Here is a 23,750-nt window from a genome sequence, read left to right as displayed (position 1 = left end):
ACTTATGAAAGAGCGTTTGGTAATCACATTCTCCATAGTGTGTATTACTTAAAATTGTAAAGGCTGATTAGGGCAAATGTAAGATTTTTTTATAATATTTCATACTTATTTATAAGTAACTTAATATAGAAGTAAACATTAAAGAAACTTTATTATATAGGTAAAGTAATATCCCTACAAAAATGTGGAGGAGAAAGAGGAGGATAATCGAGATGTGATTGTGCAATCAAAGATCATCACAAGGATGAACATTTAGCGTTACAGCACGAAGGAATTTCAGTATAAAATGATCAACCAAGTGGTCTGATAACTTGGTATATTTAGCAATCAACGTATCACACTAGCACAATTAGCAAAATTGTTTAACTGACAATAAAGGATAGGACAACAGATCATTATATTTTATTCTTCTTTGAACATGAAGACTGACACAATGGCAGAGATAACATCTACTTGTCCTCCGTGATACTTGTAAGTGATTATGAGAATTAATTATTCAATACTCACATTTTGAAGGCAATCCTTTAGAAAGAATACTATTGAAAAAGAGGTGCAAAAATGTGAGTCAATAGCACAAAATGATTGTAAGTGAAGCATACACAAAGTTGACTTTTACACAGAACGAAATTCGTGTGCTGAAGGATATTCTTGCTGCAAAAGAGTCTATTATACGAAATCAAAATGAGTTTATCAATAATTATGCTAAGGTTGTGAAAGATGTACGAACATGCATGCGGTATCTACAAAAATGAACATTGTTTTGTAATTGTAAATCATTGTAATTAAGTAAAGAGTGCTTTATAAACGTTTATAAATACAATTTTAATTGAATTTCTATTTCACAGTTAAACTTTGAATACATATAATAGTTTAAATCTACAATGATAATGAATATAAGTAGTTTTGAATATTACATGTGAATTATTTATAGTTTTAAAACATTTTATAAATACCTTTTAAATTATAACAAAAAATATTTGTTGAATTGTAAATATACGCTAAATTATAACCAAAAAATGTTTGTTGAATTATAAAATGTCTTTTGAATTATAACATAAATGATTAATTTGTGATTTTAAAGAACTCCACAAATAATTGTTGTGATTTTAAAGACATACACAAGTAATTGGGGCATTTTTAGAGAACCACGCAAAATAAATTTTGTGATTTTATTGAGATATTTATGAATTTGCGATCTTAAAGTTGGCCAAACTTATTTTTGTGCTTCATGAAAAGCATAAAAAACAAAGTGTGAATATTTATTTGAGATTTAAAAAAAAAAAAGAGGTTTGCACTATATCCAACAACTTTGATATAAAACATGCAATTTTATTACAACATTTGAAAAGTTACAATAATAAAGAGGTTCACAAAACTTGGTTTTGCACTTCATACGAGCAGCTAAAAACAATATGTGAATAGACCTTTAATTAAAGGATACAAAATGTAGGTTGGATCAATCACCCAAGACTGATATAAAATAGGTTACTTCACTTAGATATTTATGAAGTTAGGATCATAAGGTGGTTCACAAAACTTGTTTTTGAACACTTTGTGAAAACCACAAAAAAAATATGTAAAGATGCATTAAATATGGGTTAAAGAAGGTAGAAAAGATGTTCACCCGGTTTTCGTCAACTTTAATACAAAATAAATAATTTTGCTAATGTATTTGTGATTGAGAACGCATAAATAACAGAATTTTTTGCACCCTTCCTGAGGACCGCAAAAACATATGTAAATATAAAATTTAAGTGAGGTTTAGATTGTGAAATTCTGATGTGAAAACAGGATGGTCATAAAAAGTTTTCTGTCAGAAATTTTGGACAGCAATCATATTTCAAAATTTTAGGAACATTTGGAAAAAATGGCATATTTGTCAAGGACATTTTTAGCAATCGAAAGCCTTGTGGCTACCTGAATATAGCTCAGGAAGATATTTGAGAAAAATGACACGAATGAACATTAAGTTGGATATAAAGGTCTGGACCACAACTGGATCCAACTAAAAGATCCATTTGGCATCAAATAGCTGACCTCTAACTATCCAAACCAGTCAGAGATCTAACGGAAGCACAACCATCCGCAGATACCAACTTGGGCTAAAACACGACACTAATTCAATAAATAAAAACCAAAGCCATTGCCCACTGAAAGTAGAAAGAGAACGAGATAGGAACAATCAGGCCCTTTGTGGACCGGCTAGAAGAGAAAGCGACGCGAGATCAGATTAAATGTGTATTACTCTCGTAAATTTAAAGGAAAAAAACATATTAAACGTGTAATAAATTCTCTCTTAGAACCATTCATAAGTGACACACAAGAAGGCAAATGCAAAGGGTATTTAACCAAAATCAATCAGCAATTGCAGCATCAACCACAAGAATCATGTCAGAAAATGCATGATATAGTGCTATTTGTACATAGAAATTGTGAATATCTGGGTAATTGGTTGGGTCCCCATTCAACTTGATTAAAAAATGATTTGAATAGTTCTAGTCCTAAATGAAAAAGAAAAGAAATAAATATGGTAAAACAAACAGTTGCCGGCAACGAACCACGGTTAGTGCCGTCAGATAAGCTTAACCTAAAGAGGAAAAAGTTTCACCTCTCCAAGCAGCATGGTACAAACAAATGGGGCGTTTATGCATCATCTTCCTTCTCACCATCACCATAATCATCGACCTGATCTGCCAGTTTGGTTAGCTCCTCCTGAATCATACCTTTCACCTCTGCTTTCCGTGGCATTAGATCTGTTTCGTAATGAGCAGCTGCACCAAGAAAGATAGTTTGGTAGGAGTTCAAGATGGGGAACAATCATAGACAGTGACTTCTGACGAATTGTCTTCGCTAGTACAATGACCTCATATGGTCCATGATCTGAACCACTTGATCAAAAGCAATAAGCATATAAGACCAGATGATCAATCGGCCACCATCTCAGCCCCAAGGGATTTGGTGCAGTGGGGTGGGAACTTGGCCACTACACAGGTGGTCAGAGTTCCATTCTCATGGGCAACAACCCCCTTGCATATTGCAAGAGCAAGGCAACTCCCTGAGGGTGAGGGGTGGGCCCAAGTTTTACACTGCTGGAGAAGCAACTGTAGGCTGGCAGGGTTGACCAGCACGGCCACGTCTTTTACTCCAGGGGCAGTTTCTCCAGTTTTCATAGGAAAAAAAATGATCTCATTTAGAGGGTTTCATCATCATTGAGTAGCATCAATTAAATGGATTGTTATAAATCCTAAACAAGCTTATGGGAAACAGAGCTGAACCCAAATAGAAATACCCTGCTCAGCTCAACAACACAAACGCATGGGCATGCAAATACCTTACAGAGGAGGCAGACACATAAACTACTTGCAAAGCTGCAATTAAATAACAGCACTTCCACATAAATGAAATAATGATGACCGTTTGGCAGAAATTAGAGGGGAAAGTGAAAAATACTCACCTAAATGTTTGAGAATGTCAGTGAAGGTAGCCTGGAAAAATAAGGAAAAAATACATGTAAATTAATGGACAAGAAAGAAATGCAAATTACATACGCAGTCTTGAAAAAAACAGAAAAGAAAAAGGACAGCATTCTTACAGTGTTAAAATCAACTTCCTTCAAAATGTCACAGATCGCCTTCCTAAGCTCCTCTTCAGTAGGACCAGCTTTATCCTTCTTGTGTGGTTCATCTTTTGCCTCAGCAATCTTCTTGCCTTTAAAAATCCAACAAAAACGGTAAGGTTCAGCTGGATCAAACAATTAGAAGATATATTTGTGTTCTATTTGGGAGATCTTCCACCCGCCACATGTAGAAACGTAGAAATTTATTCAACCAAGAACCAACCCACTATCAACTAAAGCTGTCTAAGAACTTGAACTCAAATCAAATGCAACATTATGGATTCAGACTCAGGATAAATCAGTCAGGCATAGTGGCTTCAATCAACTTAATCATGGACATGAATAAATACATCTCATAGTCCAATTGTTAGACCATGACTCCACCAAGTAAATAAAAAGGGCACGAAAGAGTTGAATCCATCAATAAGAAATGTAGAGCCAACTAATGAACCAATAAAATGAAGGCTGGCCCAAATCAAGCAAGCAATATACAAAATGCACATGGCAAAACTAAACAGGTCCACAGGTGAAGTCCATGTTTGCATATGCTTTTAGCCAACAACCATGCCAATCAAATGTAACTCCTCCAAGGGGGGCAGATCAGAGTTTTTTTCATGCTGATATGGTTAACTAAAAGTAGAAACAATGGAGCAATTGTATTACCAGTCCTTTCTTTGGACAAGGGCATTTTTTGAGTCGAGGACTTGTCTTCCTTTTTATCATCATTCTTCTTCCTTGAGAAAACATTTGCCTTAGAATCAGGCTTCTCCTCTGTCATTTTGCACTTTGAAGAATTTTTTGGAGATTTTGAAGGGGTGGCATTCTTCAGATTTGCAGCTTTCTTTGTGACATTTTGTGCTGATCCTTTTGAGACTTTCGCCGAGGCTTTCTTGGAACTCCTGCCCTTTTTTACATCCTCATCCTCTGACTTCTCTTCTGGCTCCTCTTCCTCACCACTCTCATCAGACAGTTGAGCATCACCATCTTCATCAAACACAGGAGAGTCATCTTCCCTTTCTACCTCATCTTCATCACTGCCGTAATCTTCTTCTACCTCTTTCGATGTATTCTTCTTTCTTCCGGTTTTTGGAGTATCCTCATTCTTCTTCTGCCTCTGCAGGAAGCAATACAATCAATTATTAACGAATCACAAAATAATAGTCTGGCAAGAAACATGATATATGCAGCAACAAAATAAACAACCCAGACATACATCCAGAAATCCAGCCCACATCAACAATTGTTGAAATATGACACTTCTCCCAAAAAATAAATTGAGATGCAAATTTTTGGTGTTGATTCTGGTCATAAACTCATTATACATTGTTGCCACTTTCAAAATCATTGGCAATAACATTTTCTTCTGCTACTATAACTTTTAAAAATTGTCCAATAACAGTCTATGGATCTAAAAATAGAAGTATAAATAAAAAATTTAAAAAAAAAACTGCATGCACTCCTGCATGCAGACACAAGTAAGCACCTAAACACATATGCATGCTAGTCTCATTTGAGCATGCACATAACCACAGACCACAGTGACATGAATATGAAAATTTAGCAGATTCAATACATCATCCAAACCAGAAGAATAACTATACAGTCATGGGTCATCGTAATTGCGGAAAGATGCTTAGCCTACTAATGCCTCACATAGAGCCTGTTAAAATACATGTACTCGTACACATATATGTATATATATAAATATATACATATATGTATATATAAATATATGCATATATGTGGGCAATACCTGATAGGGGTATTCCTGTCATTTTGCATAGCCACAGTTGTTTTTAGAAAACAACTATTTATTTATTTTTGGAATTAGTTTATTTTATATTTTTTGTTTTTTATTTCACGAAAGTGGGGGACCCACATGGAGTCGTTGGGGCCTCCAACGGTCACAAATGTGACCGTTGGGGGCTCCCAACGTCTCTATGGGGAGCCCCTTTTGGCCTCTCTTTTTTCACACTTCTTTGTGTATAAATAGGAGTTGCTCCCCGCGTATTCTTCATGGCTTGTCAAGCACTAATTCAATAAAATTCATATATTTTTATGTGTTGCCTCTTTGAAGGCCTCTTGTGTTGTCCCTTAGTGGAGTATTTCTATATTCGAAATTGTCGGTTTGGGCTTGTTCATTCATTGGACCGTGTGAATGCATTAGGCATTCTTGTTATACCTTTCCGCATATTTTCTTTCATGGTATCAGAGATCGATTATAATCATATTAATCTTTCGGTACATCGGGAAGCATGATATTCAAAAATTCGTAAAAGTGGTCTTTTCCTTCTCTACGTTTTGGTGAAGTGTTTGTTATATCTTATCTCTCTTCCTTCTACTTGGAATTACTAGGCATTTATTCTTACACTTTCCAAGTATTTAGCCCATGCATTACGCATGGGAAAAACACTTGTTTTTTCCTTTACCATTGTATATATATATATATATATATATATATATATATATATATATATATATATATATATATATATATATATTGCATGATTAAAATAAAAACAAAATGTATGGTTTTTGAAAATTCTAAAACGGTATTTTAACCATCATTGAACTTGTTTTAAGAAAAACTAGATATATGAAGTATGTTTTGAATCTTGAAGAATTTTTTAAAATAACTCTAATATATATATATATATATATATATATATATATATACAATATATATATATATAACCATGAATTATTAATTCTAGATGTTTCATCAATCATAATCTTATCTTAATGATTTGATAATGATGTCTTATTTTATAAAATATAAACATGTTTTCATATATATATATATATATATATATACATATATATATATATATATGATAATCGTCAAATACATAGACATGTGTGTTCATGTTTAAAACTTTTTTGGACCCATTACATGATTAAAATGTAAAATTTTATATAAATCCTATCATTTGCATTTATTTAGTTAAAACATGTCTTTTGTATAAGATGTGTGGCTTTAATTATTGCATGAGTGCTTTTTCTATGAGAATGTTGTAATGAAGTGCCAAATGAGTGAGGCGATATCTTCAAGAGCAAGCACGAAAGCACGCACATACACAAGAAGACACAAATGGGCAAGATTGCAACAAACCACAAAAATGGTTAAACACGTGAAATAAGGTGAAAAATATATTTCACTCATATAAGGTTAAGCTTAAAGAATACATGGGGCCAAGCCCCTTATTTATACACACTAAGGGACCCAAGAAGGGGCTCCCATAGAGTCGTTGGAGCCCCTCCAACGATCATAAGTATGCCTGTTGGAGGGGTCCAACGACTCTATGTGAACCCCTCTCAACCAATAAAGAAAGAAAAGGAAAAAGAAGAAAAGAGAAAAAGGGCATATCCTTTAGGATATGCGTGTACAATGTGAAAAGACTAATTTGCCCGTATTGGGTATTATAAAAGAAATATATATATATATATATATATATATATATATATATATATATATATATATATATATATATATGTGTGTGTGTGTGTGTGTCATAATCTATATATGCAGATATATATATGTATAACATATTTTAACACCCCCCTCAAACACATGGTGAGATCACCGAGAGTTTGCTAAGGAGAAAGTATAAACAAGGCGATGGCCAGGCTTTGGTGAAGAAGTCCACCAACTGATACTCGGTAGAAACATATAGTAGTTGAATGGTGCCCCGTAAGAACTCATCACGAACATAATGACAGTCTATCTCAATGTACTTTGTTCGTTCATGAAAGGTGTGATTGCTGCCAATGTAGATAGAACTCTTGTTGTCACAGCACAACTTCGAAGGAGTTGAGAATGAGACGCTCATATCCTTAAGCAAGCTTCTTAACCATACAATCTCAGTGGTAGTAGTGGTCATCGCACAATACTCTGCTTCGGTAGAAGAGAGAAAAACTTTATGTTGCTTCTTACACCTCCATGAAATAAGTGACTCTCCAAGAAACACACAATAACCTATGGTGGAAATACGATCATCGGGGTAACCCCTCAATCAGAATCAATATAAGCAAGTAAAGTAAGAGGTGAAGAAGGGAGTAAGAATAATCCTTTAGTTATGTTGCTCTTCAGATATTTGATAATTCTCATGAATGCGGCCATGTGAATGGTAGAAGGAGCAGTCTGAAATTGGCTTGCACTATGAACCGCATGAGAAATATCAGGCATGGTGATAGATAAATATGTTAGTGACCCAATCAACTGACGATAAGGTGTAGGATCTGCTAAAAGTATGTCATCACTGGCTCTCATCTTAGTGTTCATCACTTCTGGCGTTTCCACCTTCTTATCATCTGTCAGCCCAGACCTAACAATAATGTGGGAGGCAAACTTCATCTGAGAGAGAACATACCCCTTAGGGGAGTACGCAGCTTCAATTCATAAAAAAAAAAACATTAGACAACAAAAAGCAGACATATCAAAATTTTATTTAAGAATATTTTTAATAAGATCAATACCCTTTTTATTATTACCTGTGATAATCATGTCATCAATATATAACAATAAAATTGTAATGTAATCATTAGAGGTTTTAACAAACAAAGCAGTATCAGTATAATATGAGGAAAAACCATTATCGAGAACTACTTTGCTAAAAAGATCATAATAAGCTTTTGGTGCTTGTTTAAGACCATAGAGAGCTTTATTTTACTTTAGAATATTTCTTTTACCAATTTTAAGACCTGGCGATGCATCCATAAGAACTTCTTCACATAGAATTCCATTTAAAAATGCACTTTTAACATCAAATTGATATATTGGTCATTGCTTAATGGAGGCTAAGGCAATTAATGTTCGCACACTAGTCATTCTAACTACTAGAGCAAAGGTTTCTTCATAATCAATCTCATATTCTTGAGCGTAGCCTTTTGCAACCAAACGAGCTTTGTATCTTTCTAGAGATTCATCACATTTAGTTTTGACTTTATATACCCATCTACACCCAATTGCCTTCTTTCCTAATTGTTGACGAATAATGCTCCAAGTTTAGGCTTTGTTAAGAGCCTCTAATTCAATTTTCATAGCTTCAATCCAATGTGAATGATCTTTAGCTTCTTTAAATGAAGTAGGCTCATGATACGAATGTATTAACATGAGACAAGCCCTATAATTAGGAGAAAAGGATTCATAAGACACAATTTTTTTGCGGTGGCCTACTATTACGAGAAGATCTCCTAGGTGGATCAATAAGTTCTTCTAAAGAGAAGTCTTGAGAATATCGCTCAAGAGCAAGTTGATGTTCATTTCCTAACCGCCGGGTATATACATTTATATCATTAAGGTTCTCATTTTGAGAAACATTACCATGTTGTGGTATATCATTATGATGTGAAATGTCATCACAAGTATCATCGCAAATAATTGCATCAGGGGACTCAATTCTAGGAGTTAAGTCAAATAGGAAGGAACAGTCAATGTCTTCTCTAGATGTTCGAATATTAAAACCATTTTGTTCTTTAAGAAATGTTACATTTCTGGACAGATAGAGTTTATTGTTTCGAATATCATAGCATCTATAGCATTTTTTATTTTCACCATAGCCAATGAACACACATTCAAGAGCTTTGGGTGATAATTTATCTTATCCTTTAACAAGCACCAAGCATTTACATCCAAATATCCTTAGTCTATTAAAATTTGGAATAATTTTAACTAATTTTTCAAAAGGTGAAACATTTTTTAAAGAAGAAGAGGGCATAAGATTGATAAGATATGTTGCGGTAAGAAGAGCTTCGGCCCAAAAGTTTTTAGGAATATTTTTAGAGACAAAAAGTATTTTTATAGTTTCAATTAAATATCTATGTTTCATTTCCGCAAGATCATTTTGTTGTGGTGCTTTATGATAGGATCGTTATTGCAAAATTTTAGTTATTTTGAAATAATTTTGAAAATCTTTAGACATGTACTCACCTCCAGAATCGGATCTAAATATAGCTATATTGTTTTAAAATTGATTTTGAATAAGAACATGAAACTCTTTAAAAATAATGAAGACATTGGATTTGTTTTTAATAATGTATACCCATGTATATCTAGTAAAGTCATCCATAAAAGTAACATAGCAGGAATATCCCGCTTTGGACATAAGGGGTGTCGGTCCCCATACATCGGAATGCACAAGTTCAAAAGGTCTTTTTGACACAAAATTACTACGTGAATACGAAAGCGAATGAATCTTTCCAAAAATACAATTATTGCATGTAAACGTATTTGTATTACAAAAAATTTTCAAAAAATGAAAGAGATACACCTTGGGAATACTAGGATGTCCAAGCCTCATATGCCGAGTCTCAATAACTTTGGATTAAACATGATTACAAAATGATTTAGATGGCAAAGACAAAAAATTCGTATAATAGAGATCCCCTCTTAACCCCGAATGTGTATAACTGTTTAGCTATACACTGTCGATCCCAAGCCCGGATAAAGGAAGAGGGTTGCGGTAGGCCAGAGACAGTCAGCATAAAAAAACTTAGTCATACCCTATGAATATGAACCAATACGAGAATTTCGTTGGGGCATTCCCTACTGAGTGACGCGATGAAATCTATAGGCCCGGAGGCAGTGATAAATGGGCAAGGGTTGCTAGGTCGTCGCCCGGAAGCGACACGTCACACCGGCGCCCTGGTGTGGTGTCAAATAGGCAAGGGTTCCCTCACTTTATTGGACGGGTGGGGGTAAAGAAGTTAGTCCAAGACCATAAAATTAGGTTAGCCACTTGGAACATAGGGTCTTTAATTGGTAAGTTGGTAGAGTTAATAGATGTTATGTGCAAGAGAAAGATTGATATTTTATGTCTACAAGAGACCAAATGGGTAAGTGAGAAGGCAAAAGTGATAGAACCTCGAGGATATAAGATTTGGTATACAGGAATAAATAGAAATAAGAAAGAAGTAGGAATTGTTATGAGTCGTGAGTTTATAGATAATGTAGTTGAGGTTCGTAGGAAGGGTGATAGGATTTTACTTATTAAATTAGTATTAGGTACGGATATTATTAATATTATAAGTGTTTATGCACCTCAAGTAGGTTTAGATGATTCCATTAAGCGTCAATTTTTGGAAGATTTAGATGGAGTAGTACAAGGGATATCTTATGGTGAAAAACTTTTCATCGTCGGTGACCTTAATGGACATGTAGGCATTAGTAGGGATGGATTTGAGAGTATCCGTGGAGGCTATGGTATAAGAGAAAGAAACGAAAGTGGAGAAAGGATTTTAGATTTTGGTTTGTCCTATGATATGATCTTAACAAACATTTTGTTTAGGAAGAGGGAGTCTCACCTAGTAACATTTAAAAGTGGGGTTAATACGAGTCAGATAGATTTTTTCCTACTTAGAAAGAGAGATAGGGGTTGTTGCATCGATTGTAAGGTTATACCGGAAGAAAGTATAGCTACACAACACAAAGTCTAAATTTTAGATCTTAGGATTAGACAATGCCGCAAAAGGGATAAACATAGGATAGATCCTAGAATTAAGTGGTGGGCATTGAAAGGAGCTAAACAAAGAATGTTTGTAGAGCAGATAGTTAAGGAAGTTGTTTGGTGTCTCGAGGAGGATTCAGAATCAATCTGGAATAAGATAGCGGGTGGCAAGAGAAAGGTGGCTAAGAAGGTATTGGGTGAGTCTAAAGGCAGTGCACCGCTAGGTTAGGATATATCATGATGGAACAAGGATGTCACATTAGCTATTAAGGTTAAAAGAGAGTGTTATAGAAATCTAAGAGTCGTGATAATGAAAATTCGATCAAGTATATGATAGCAAAGAAGGAAGCTAAAAAAGTAATTTGAAACACGAGGGATAAGATATATAAGGAGGTTTATGACAAGTTGGATACCAAAGAGGGCGAGAGTAATTGTAGTAAAAAATACAGTCGCCTAAATATGTTACTAGGATACAATAACAGAAATCCAATCAAAACAGCCATTCGGTGAAAAGATAAACTTTGTCCGGAAAAATGACATTGACTAAATGTAGAATTTACAAGGGTCCAAACGTGCGAAGACAAACAAGAAAGAGGGCTAAGTGAAGCAATATTTGTAGTGTAACCATCTGCAGATACAAATTTCATCCAAACATGATTTTGATCGAAAATCCAAATACAGAGAATCAATGCATAAGTGATAAAACTGAGCATGAGCCTAACCAAACCCAACCAAACAATATTTCAGATGGGTGACCAACTCAAAACATTACCAGTTGAATCCCTAATGTCCATCATGCCAACCCAACTCAAACAACAAGATTTCCAAAGGCCACAGCTACCATCCTACCAGTAAATCAATTTTATTTGCAGAAACCAATACTAAACTGTAAAACACCCACAAGAAACCACTATATCCAAGGATCAGGTAAAACCTTCACTGAGCCTTTCGCTGACGAACTAGGAGATTTTCCAGATGACCTTCTAATAATCCTCTTACGCTTTTTGCTTGACTGAAATGTGAAAAGCAGACTTTAGTAGATACTCAGGAAAAAGGAAAACTGCTTCATAAACATGAAAGCATATTTTCAGAATTTTCATTGGCAAAATTAAACCTGCTCCTTTTCAGCAAGTAAAACTTCCGTTGTAGCATGTGGAGCCTCCATGAATTCCAACAGCTTCACAACAAGTTCTTCCTGCAAATCAATAAGCTTGATTAAAAGACAAGCATTGACTTACAACATAAGCTAGATAATGAGATGTGCAACCACGACAAAGAGGCTGACATGCAGGACAAAGACAATTATCAACCTTCTTATCAGTGGTCTTCGCAACAGGCACATCAAGTAGTTCACAGAAATCCAGCAACCTAGACTTGACACATTTGTCAAGCTTCTCTCTAATCTTGCTTCTTTGTTTTTCCTACACCATTTCAGCAAAAGAACATATAATTGAATCATGATCGCCTTTGCAAAGTCTGACAAGAACCATGACACTGTATAAAAATGTGTTCATAAAACTCCTAACAACATCACACTACACAGAAGAAACTACAGAAAATCTTCTCAAAAAAAAAGGAAAAAAGAAACCACTGCTAACAGCATGCTTTGAAATGTAAATAAACAAATAGCTCACCTCACAAAGACAGACAGCTTACCTCAGTATCACCCCACACAAAGCCCGAAAACTGAGAAATATTGCCTTTAATATGGTGATTCTGCAAATTAAAACACAGTTGACATCTGATAAATTAAAACCAACACCAAAACAAACAGGCAATACAATCACAGTGCTCACAAAGCATGAAATCATGCCATTGAATCAAAACGAAAGAATAACAGAAAAAATAATCATAGTATCACCCTCACCTTCCCCCTCCTCGCATAAAGAATAACATGCAACATCTTCATTGCATCATCAGTTTTTCTTTTGGATAACTTATATGCAACTGAAATGGTAAATAAAAAAAACAGAAACACTGGTAAATAACAGGCAAATGTTCCAAATGCAAAACACCCCCAACAATCTTGGCAATCCAATATGTAAAACAGGGAACAGAACAGAAACTCATGTTTAACTTCAGAATACTTGTTAAACATTCATGGCATGAGCTAGTTTGAACAATATATCAATAATAGAAAAACTATATTTTCCCTTCCTCTCTCGGCACACCTCCTCCCTTTGTCTTCTTTCCTCTTCCGACTATAAAAAGAGTGTGTATAGCTGTTTTTCATACATTGAATACAATTTATACATCTGTTCAGGCCAATTGTAGATACAATTGATCATGCTTGTAATTTTTAAGTTTGGCTTTCTTCGGTAAGTCTAACCCTCCTAACGTGATCTGTGTGATCCATTTAGTGGGGATCAGCATTTGGATTGTCAAATTTCAACATGTGATCTGGTTTTCACGGATGACCCAAAATCCATAAATGCATCATAATTTCTCGATTTAATGAAGCAAATTTTTTATTGAAAAAAAAATCTAATGGCCGATCACAGCAATTCAACCATGTTGAACACATCTGCAACATAGGACTGAGTCAAAATGACTTCCACCTACAAGATCTCAGGTTGATTATAGCTACACATATACATACCAATTGTACTTAACGCACGCACACACGCACGCATAAAAGATACATAGATATATATAGGGTTTATCAAACAATAAAGTAGTTATGATATACAACGAGCAATTATGGCTAGTTTGGGATTAAGAAACTAGGTATCCCTTGAAATGAAGTGGATTGAATCTGATACACATGCAAGAACACACTTTCAATCAAGTAGAATACTTGATTGAATCAATGAAACCACCCACACAAGGGTCATAACAAATTCTTATTGCATAAAAGGCACTCAAAAGAGTAGAGGAGAATACAAGGCCCATTAGGGCTATTTATAATACCAAGGGGGAATAAGGGGCTGAACATGTGACTGTTGGGGCTGCACCCAACTGTCACATTTGTGACAGTTGGGGCAGCTCCAACAGTCATATGAGCTGCTCGTTTTGCATAAAAGACAAAAGAAAAAAAAAAGAGATGATCCGTTTGCATAAAAAGACAAAAGAAAAAAAACAAAAAAAGTAAAAGTACAAAAGACAAAATAAAATGTCAGCCCATTAGGGACTCACGACTATTTGGGGAAAAGACCGAAATACCCCTAAAACAAAAATAAAAGATGATCCTTTTGCATAAAAGAGAAAAGCAAAAAAACAAAAAAAGTAAAAGGACAAAATAAAATGTCAGCCCATTAGGGACTCACGACTATTTGGGAAAAAGACCGAAATACCCCTAATGGGTATTTCGGTTTACATATATATATATATATATATATATATATATATATATATATATTAACTATATATATTAACTATAACTTAACACCGCCCTCAAACTCATGGTAGAACAACCGAGAGTTTGCCAAGTAGGAAGTGAAATCTGAGTGACGGAAGCGTTTTGGTGAAGAAATCCGCTAGTTGATACTCTGAAGGAACATAGGGCAATGTGATAGTTTTTCAAAGAAACTCTTCACGAACATAATGACAATCCATTTCAATGTGTTTTGTCCTCTCATGGAACGTATGGTTGCTTGCAATATACACAACACTCTTGTTATCACAACATAATTTGAAAGGTTCTTTGATGTGGATTCCCAAGTCCTTCAATAATTGTCGAAGTCACATTAACTTTGATGTGGTCGTTGTCATGGCTCGATACTCAGCTTTAGTTGAGGAGAGAGACACCTTATGTTGCTTTTTGCATCGCCATGAAATTAGAGAGTCATATAAAAAACACATAAACCAGTAGTTGAGCGTCTATCATTCACATCCCCTCTCCAGTCAGAATCTGAATATGCAATGACTTCTAATGAGGAAGAGAATGACAAAAACAGTTCATGACGTAGAGAGTTATTATATCTAATAATTTTCATTACAGCACTCATGTGTACTGTTGAAATTGACTGACTGAATGAATAGCATGAGAAATATCAGGACGAGTAATAGAAAGATAAGACAAAGCTCCAATCATTTGTTTGTATGGGGTTGGATCTTGTAGAGGTTCTCCATCATCCTTCTTCATTTTTGCATTTAAAACATCTCGAGTATCAACTTGTTTCTCATCTGAGAGTCCTGATCTCTCAATAATCTCTACTGCATACTTACTCTGTGACAAAAAATAACCATGAGGTGAACAAATCACTTCAATACCAAGAAAATATCTTAAAAAACCAAGATCTGTCATATCAAAGTTGACTTTAAGCACATCTTTGATATGATTTACTCTCTGCTCATCACCTCCTGTGATTATCATATCATCCACGTAAAGTAACAGTATGACCATCCCTTCATTAAAAGACTCAACAAACAATGCAGTGTCAGTAAAACAAGATTTAAAATAAAGTTGAGTGATTAGATTACTAAATATATCATACCAAGCTTTGTGAGCTTGTTTTAATTCATACAAGTCTTTTCGTAACCTAAGAGTTTTTCCATAAGCTAAATTCAAACATGGTGGAGGATTCATGTAGACCTCTTCATCTAAATTACCGTTCAAAAAGGTATTTTTTACATCCATTCGAAAGATAGGTCATTTTTTAATTGATGTTATAGATATAAGGGTTCTGACAGTCGTCATTCAAGCAACTGGAGCACAGGTCTCATCATAATCAATTTTATATTCTTGACTATATCTCCTAGCTACTAATCGAGCTTTATATATTTTCAATGTCCCATCCCATTTGGTTTTAATTTTGTAAACACATCTACACCGTATAGTTTTCTATCCTTTGGGTAATGTTTGAATTTCCCAAGTTTTTGCAATTTTTAAAGTTTTTAATTCATCATTCGTTGCTTTAACACATTCTTGATGGTTTTTTGCTTCATAATAGGATGATGGTTCAGTATATGAGTGTATAGTCATTAAACATGCTCGGTATCTTGGTTCAAAGGAATCATAACATACAAATCTACTAAGAGCCTTAGAAAATCTTATTGATTTTCTAATACTAGCAGAGTCTACATCTTGATTTTGTGAGTATCTTTCTAAGGCACATGGTGGGTGATCTTCGGTCAGTCGAGTGTATGTTCGTATGGTAGTATGAAGTGGATATTATCAAGACCATTGTCTGCATTTTAACTTATATCATGAGTGTCTTCATTTTCACTCTCATGCTCATTGCGAAGGTTTTCATACCTATTATGTTCATTAATAAGATCAAAAAGAAATGAATAATCATAGTTTTCTAGAATTTTTTATTTGTTAAAACCATCTTCATTTTCCAGAAATGTAACATTTCGTGAAACATAACTTTTTTATTTCGGCATCATAGCATCTATATCCCTTTTGATTTTCAGCATAGCTTAAAAAAACACAATGGATTGCTTTTGAGGAAAGTTTGTCATGTCTATGGGTAAAAATAAAACATTTACATCCAAAGACTCTCAACCTTTTATAATAAAGGGAGATTTTAAACAATTTTTCAATGGGTGATATATTTTCAATAGTTTTTTAAGGCATTCTATTTATCAAATAAACTGTCGTAAGAGCGGCTTCGGCCCAAAACATTTTCGGAACATTTCTTGATATAAGAAGTGTTCTTGTGGTTTCAACAATATGTCTATTCTTTCTTTCAGCTAGACCATTTTGTTGAGGAGTGTATGAACAAGATTTTTTATGTATAATCAAATTTAGGTCAAGAAAGTTTTTGACTTCTTTTGATACAAATTCCCCCAGAATCATATCTAAAAATTTGAATGTTGGTTTTGAACTGAGTCTTTACATAAAAAGAAAAATTTTTAAAGCATTAAAATACTTCTGATTTTTGCTTAAGAAAAAAGATCCAAGCATGTCTACTATAGTCATCTATAAACACAACATAGTATGATACCCCACCTTTAGATATAACAGGAGTTGGTCCCCACGCATCCGAATGTATCAACTCAAAAGGATTTTTTGATATAAAATGTCTTTGTTCAAAGGGCAAAGCTTTCATTTTGCCAAGAATGCAATCTTCACAAACCAATTTTGTTTCCTTTATAACTATTAACAAATGGAAACAAATGTAATTTGGTCACGTTATGATGTCCTAGTCTTTTGTGCCAATTTTCTATATCTTTCTTTTCCACAAAATTACAAAAAGATTATTTTGATAACTCAAGACTGATCATTACATAAAGATCTTCTCTTCAATAGCCTTGGCCAATCGACTTCACGGACTGGAGATCCTGTATTAAACAATCATTAGAAGAAAATAAAACTTTGCAACCATAATCTGTAAATTGTGAAACTGATAAAAGGTTTAAATTTAGTTTTGGCACAACTCTAATACTTGGTATGTGAAAGTTTGTTTTTTAAAAGTTCCAAAACTTTTGATCTTTAAAGATGTTCCATCGGCGGTTGAAACATAAGAATTATTTGGGCTAGAATAACATTCGGATAATATTGACTCATTTGGAATCATATGAAACGAGGCACTGAAAATCTAAGATCCAATAAGTCTTACCAGGGTCACCACTTGTGGAAACGGCCGGCCCCGAGAAGGAAGAAACTTGACCTTTGAACATTGGTTGTAGCGCCTTCATTAATTGAGCTAAAGAAAGTGAGCCAATGCATTTGGAGTCATCTACATCATTTCTTTCCACCGACGCAACTCTATTATCATCACGGTGATCTTCTTTCTTTTGGAACAAAAAGGCTTAATGTGTCCAGGTTCATAGCAATGAAGGAATATGATTTTGCCACCTTTTTGTACTCATGATCTCCTCTTCTATCGTTTCTTTCATAATTATTGGGATTTTTGCCATTCTCATTCTTCACAAAGTGAAGCGTGTAACTCCTAATGTGACTGTCGGGCTTGGACATAGCAAGAACGGTTTCTTCAGCTTTTGAAGTGGATGGCTTCTTTAATCTATTCTCTTTCATAGTCAATTCTTCAAGAGTTTCGACTATGGATGGCTCACCTCCTCTATGAAGGAGAGTCAATTTTGTTCCCACAAATTTGAGCCTAAGCCCATTCACAAATTGGTAGAAATGCACCATTTTAATTTGATTTTCACGAAGTTCTACATATTCAGGACAATGTCATTTTGGCTCAAGAAGAGTCAATTAATCCCAAAGAAGAGAGAGAGCATTGTAATACTCTTTAATATTCATCTCTCCTTGAGTCATGGTTCTTACTTTATTTTGGACATTGCATATGTGGGCAAGATCTTTAAGACTATATATATCCTTAACATATTTTCAAGCATCGCTAGTAAAATCAAATTTTGCTAAGCTAGCGCATTTATGAATATCCACACTATTGATGAGACATCCAATAATTTTAGAATGGCCCATCCTCCACTCTTTCCATTTTTTCTCATAATCGAAAACGGCTTTACCCATTTCCTCACCTTGAAGAGCAACCTCCTTCCCATTCTCAATTTTCGTAAGAATGAGCTTGGGCTCTTTTTCGTTACCATCCACCAAACCCGACAACCCCTTTTCCCATATCTTGTGTTTTACTATGGATGCCCACATCATACAGTTGGTATCGTTTATGCGTACGAGAATGGAGATTATAACTTCTCTCTCATTCTTCATTACTTTACAATGCGAAGAGAAAGGGTAGAGAAAGAGATAGTCAGAAGAAGAGAGAAAGATTAGAGATACTAGACTTGTTTGAGAAATGACACGTTTCTCAATGCAACAATCCTTGATTTGTAGTATCGGCTAATCCCACAAGCCTCCTCTTGATATCGTCATGATCTTCCTTTTAGAAAAATGCCTTTGGATTACCAAGGCTCTGACACCATGAAATGAAGTGGATTGAATCTGATACACAAGCAAGAACACACTTACAATCAAGTAGAATACTTGATTGAATCAACGAAACCACCCACCCAAGGGTCATAACAAATTGTTATTGCATAAAAGGCAATCAAAAGAGTAGTGGATAACACATGGCTCATTGGGGCTATTCATAATACAATGGGGGAATAAGGGGCTGAACATGTGACTGTTGGGGCTGCACCCAACGGTCACATTTGTGACCGTTGGGGCAGCTCCAACAGTCATATGAGCTGCTTCTTTGCATAAAAGACAAAAGGAAAAAATAAAAAAAAAAGGAGCTCCTTTTGCATAAAAGACAAAAGGAAAAAAATAAAAATAAAAAAGTAAAAGTACAAAAGACAAAATAAAATGTCAGCCCATTAGGGACCGACGGCTATTTGGTGAAAAGACCTAAATACCCCTAATGGGTATTTCAGTTTATTTATATATATATATATATATAATAACTATATCTTAACATCCCTCTATGACCCCAACTCGACTATGTTTGACTCCGGGACTCCAACTTCACAACCCAGTGTCTTAGACTGGTTTTGGTAACTTCTAACACACATGTTTATATGGGTAGTAACAATATAATACTATTAACAGAAAGAAAAGCGTATAGGGCACAAATGTCTATTTGCTAATGATACTTTCACACACCTACCACATGCTGTACATGAAATACTAATATCAGATGCACACACGTACCACATGTTGTATGTGATATACTAATGTTGGATGATTCATAAGTTATCAACCTTTTCATGTTACAAAGGCAACACAGCATGCCAGCCATGTTTGGAACCAACTTGTTAAAAACAACAAAAAAAGTAAAAAAAAAAAAACATACTTCATTCGAAGGCCTATTCTTATGCCCAAACAAGCAATAGCAAAGTTGAATTTAGACAAGAGATGAATGTATATGTTTATTTCCAATACCAGCCCCATGACAACAACCATGGGTTATTAAAAAGCATCTTTTAATAGATCACAGTCAAACCACTAAAATGTACACACAATCATTTAGATATGTTTGACTGACATGTCCATAACCTGCAAGACTTGTCCTTGAAGAAAGTACAATTTTCACAACCAATATTTTGTTAACACAACCTTGCTCTAGAAATAGCCATAGGTATTCTGGAATCTAGACAAAACCATAAAACAAACAAACATTGAATAAGCACAAGCGTCAAGCAATGTCACATAGGTACAGATGCGGGTATGTAGTATGACAAGGGTACAGCTGGTACAACATGCTTGTTTTCCAAAACAAGGTTGAGAGGATGCGGCTGAGTTTTATCATTTTTTATGAGCACGAATGCACAGAACACACAAAAATACATTTTTTCTGCAAATAGAGAACTCCACTAAATGATATGGAGGAAAAAGTATAGCCAATACTGCTATAGAGTACAGATCCTCACACACTATAGTTGTGTCTATATCTAGCAGCACCAGCAAGAACTCAGTAACAGCAAGCCAGCATTACACAGGTATGAACGGAATTTTGAAGCACCCATGTTACAAAGGCAACAAGGCTAAGTCACCGTGAAAACAGAATTTGTGTGCTTTAAAATTAAGACTTAATGCTAAATGGATCAAAAAAAATGGAAAAATAAAATCATCAACACCCTCAACTAAGCAACTTAAAGAAAAGGAATTATGGAAAGCCTATCCCACAATCTAAGCATATAATAACTAGATAGATACAACAGAAAGCAGGGAACCCATACAAATGCCTTACAAGAAGATGGAAATGGCACTTTTTGCTTTTACTTGCCATTGAGTGGTGGTGAGAAGGATGTCTATGCAGAAATTTTGTTTTTTTTTCCTGAGATGCTTTATACACACACACACACACACACACACACACACACACACACACACACACACACACACACACAAGATAAATTTCTGATCATAAAGAAAAACTTTAACATATTCCATAAAAGTCAAAAAGAACACACACACACACACACGAGCGCACACGCGGAAACAAGATAAATTTCTTATCATAAAGAAAAACTTTAGCATGTTCCATAAAAGTCAAAACAGAACCAAGTACCCCAATGTTCACACTTGTTATGACTGCTTAAGATCAGGAGACACACGCACACATACAACAATAACAAGAAAATAATATGTACAAGCATAGCTTAAGATAAGAGATGGGTATATGTGCACACCATTTGGTATGTCCTTCAGTTGAGTTCCACGGCCCTTCAAGAAAACAAGCACAAACACAAAGCCACCACAAACTGGAATGTTATAAAACCAATCTGAAATAAATTTGAACACAGGGAAATCAACAATTCAAAACAAAACAAATAAAGAAAACCTTTTCAATGATGAACTCCTTCGCTGAGTCCTTCTCACTAGAAATTACAAACCGCTCAACTGATTTTCTTTCTCTTGTTGGGCGTTCTATGGTAGCAGCTGAAGGTGTACTAGGCTCTTTCCTCTTCTTATCATCCTTCGCCTTTTTTTCCTTCTCATCTTCGGTGCCCTTAACTTTCTCTTTGACTTCCTTCTCGTTGGTTTTTCCAGCACCATGCCCGCGCTTTTTTGGTTCTTTCTTCTCCTCACCATTTTCCTTCACATCGACTTTGTCACTGCCTTCCATTCCATTCTCAGTACTCTCAACTACCTCCCCTGTCTCCTCTTCCCTCATTTTTAAATCATCCACTTTTCTCGTGCTCTTTCTATCAACAACTTCTTCATTCCCACCCTCTTCTGCTTTTTCTGAGGTCATATCATTCTCTTCCTTCACAGGAATGTCACCATTGGCTGAATCCCCCATAACCTCGGCCTCCTCTTTATCGGCCATCTCAAAACCCCAGAAGCAACTAAAAGTCTAAAGAAAACAAAACCGAATAGAAGATGTCACAAACCCAACCACCTCAACCGCTTCCATCCCCTGACAACAGAAAACTAACACTGAAAATAATATTCATAAAGTCAAACTGAAAAACTGAAATCGGAATTGCGACTGACAAAAATAAAAGGTGCCCCTTCACAATAAAAAAACAATGCATGCTAAGAAAACACCCAAACTTATCTGCTAACAACCAAAACCCACGATAGCATAACATAGTGAAATTAAAAGCATGCAAACAATGTTTTTCCATGAAACACGTAAAAAACTGCTAAGGATTTCAGACATGAACAGAAAAAAAGCACAATTTACAAAGAAAACCATGACACAAAAGGAATATATAAAATGACAAGCAGTAGAAAACAAACTCCACACAGCAAGACCCTAGAATAGCTTCACAAAGTCAATAACTAAAAGAGAAGCTCCAAGTTTGCATTGAAAACATGAAGAAGAAAAAAACGTGAAGCTTCAAAAAATTACTTTAACAGTGACAAATAAAAGGAAAATCGACAATAATGCTGCGAAAAAAAAAAACAGAAAATATGGAAAAACAAAAGGATGTCACAAAAAATTGGAAAAAAAACAACAGATTTAAACCAACACAGTACAAAATCAATTTCTACAGTAACAAAACGGTTGAATAACTAATGAAAGTCAAATTGATAATAAACACAAGAATATCAGAAAATCCTCTACAAAACAAAGAGCAACGAAAATATTACATAATAAACATGAAATTAGACAACTATTGGAAGTATTTAGTGATGCGCAGAATTGAAGTAGGAAAAAAACGCCAAAACAAAAACTGGAAAAAATTTAGTGACATGAAAAACGGAAATGAAAAACGAAAAAAATGAAGAGTGTGCAACTTGTACTAATATGAAAGAGTTACGTGAACTAGCAAAACCCTACACCTATAGTAGCTCATGAGAATCAAGATAAAGCAAACGCTACATTTAGCATAAAAAACAGAAGACCTCGATGACAGTCGCGCAATAAAGATTAAACGTCAGAAATGAAATTCAGATATGCCTACAAAACCAGAAGTCGCAGAAAAAGGAAAAAATCAGTGAAGCAAGAATGTAAGGGGGAAAAACGTAGAGAAAACACTAAGATGAAAGCAACAAACAGCGAAAAACGCATAAAACAAGCTCAACCTTATCAAAACTCTAGAATTGCTCAGGATAGCCAAATTACGAAGAAACACTTAAATTTTGCATCAGATAGGCGATGATCGTGTTCAAATCTGATTAGCATGCCTTCAATATGCAAAAATCAACAGAAAAAATGGCTAGAACGTCTCAAAAAAAAACATTCACAGAAAAATGGTTAACATTTAGGGGTATAATTAAATGAAGCAAGAAAATCCTAGAATTTGCGATCTCCCCCGTACGACAGAAGAAAGGGAGAAAAACTCATACCGGAACAGCCAAAACCACCGGAATCCGACGAAATCGCCATCAGCGAGATGACGAGATGACCTTCTCTCTCTCTCTCTCTCTCTCTCTCTCTCTCTCTCTCTCTCTCTCTCTCTCTCTCTCTCTCTCTCTCTCTCTCAGTTTTGTTTTCTATATTGTTCGGTTCATGGGTTCAACATTTTGTTGATTTCGGCTCTCTCTCTCTCTCTCTTAAATTTTTCGCTCCCAAATTTTCCCTCCATAGCGAGGGTTTTAGCTTTTATAGGGCGGACTTCAAACAGGATTTCAAAATGGCTTTTACTAGGCGGGCCGGTCTCAACTCTCAACGTGGGCTCGATTCTCGAAGCCTCGAAGGTTTTACACTGAGCAGATCGGACGGCCTGCGTTGCTTGGTCCGAATCCGACGGTCCTCTTCATCGTTGCCCTTGTGGGATTTCAAATTTGGCTTTGGAGGGTGATCACAGAGAGGGTGGGACCACACGTCAGGGAGGAATTCGCGGGTTTGGACTTTGGACATCTGGACTAGTCATAGCAGCGGTTGTCTGAAATAAACAGTTGAAAAGTACGCAACTTG

General features: G+C 35.2%; 1 protein-coding gene across 1 annotated transcript; it reads right to left on the bottom strand.

Moving 5' to 3' along the window:
• Positions 1–2,643: 2,643 nt before the first annotated feature.
• LOC149838358 (DEK domain-containing chromatin-associated protein 1-like) lies at positions 2,644–21,798 on the bottom strand. Its single transcript, XM_090008233.1, has 11 exons — positions 21,222–21,798; positions 21,070–21,103; positions 12,929–13,008; positions 12,718–12,777; positions 12,372–12,482; positions 12,176–12,256; positions 11,996–12,073; positions 4,280–4,730; positions 3,593–3,708; positions 3,455–3,485; positions 2,644–2,771 (listed from the first exon to the last, which is right to left on the bottom strand). Exons 1-11 carry the CDS (start codon positions 21,708–21,710, stop codon positions 2,644–2,646), a joined length of 1,659 nt encoding a protein of 552 aa, XP_089864359.1. The 5' UTR covers positions 21,711–21,798.
• Between the last annotated feature and the right edge of the window lie 1,952 nt (positions 21,799–23,750).

Source organism: Nuphar pumila, chromosome 5 (genome assembly GCF_984573655.1).
Source record: "Nuphar pumila chromosome 5, dmNupPumi1.hap1.1, whole genome shotgun sequence".
NCBI lineage: Eukaryota > Viridiplantae > Streptophyta > Magnoliopsida > Nymphaeales > Nymphaeaceae > Nuphar > Nuphar pumila.
Note: the sequence above shows the minus strand (reverse complement) of the source record. Positions and strands in the feature narration are given on the sequence as shown.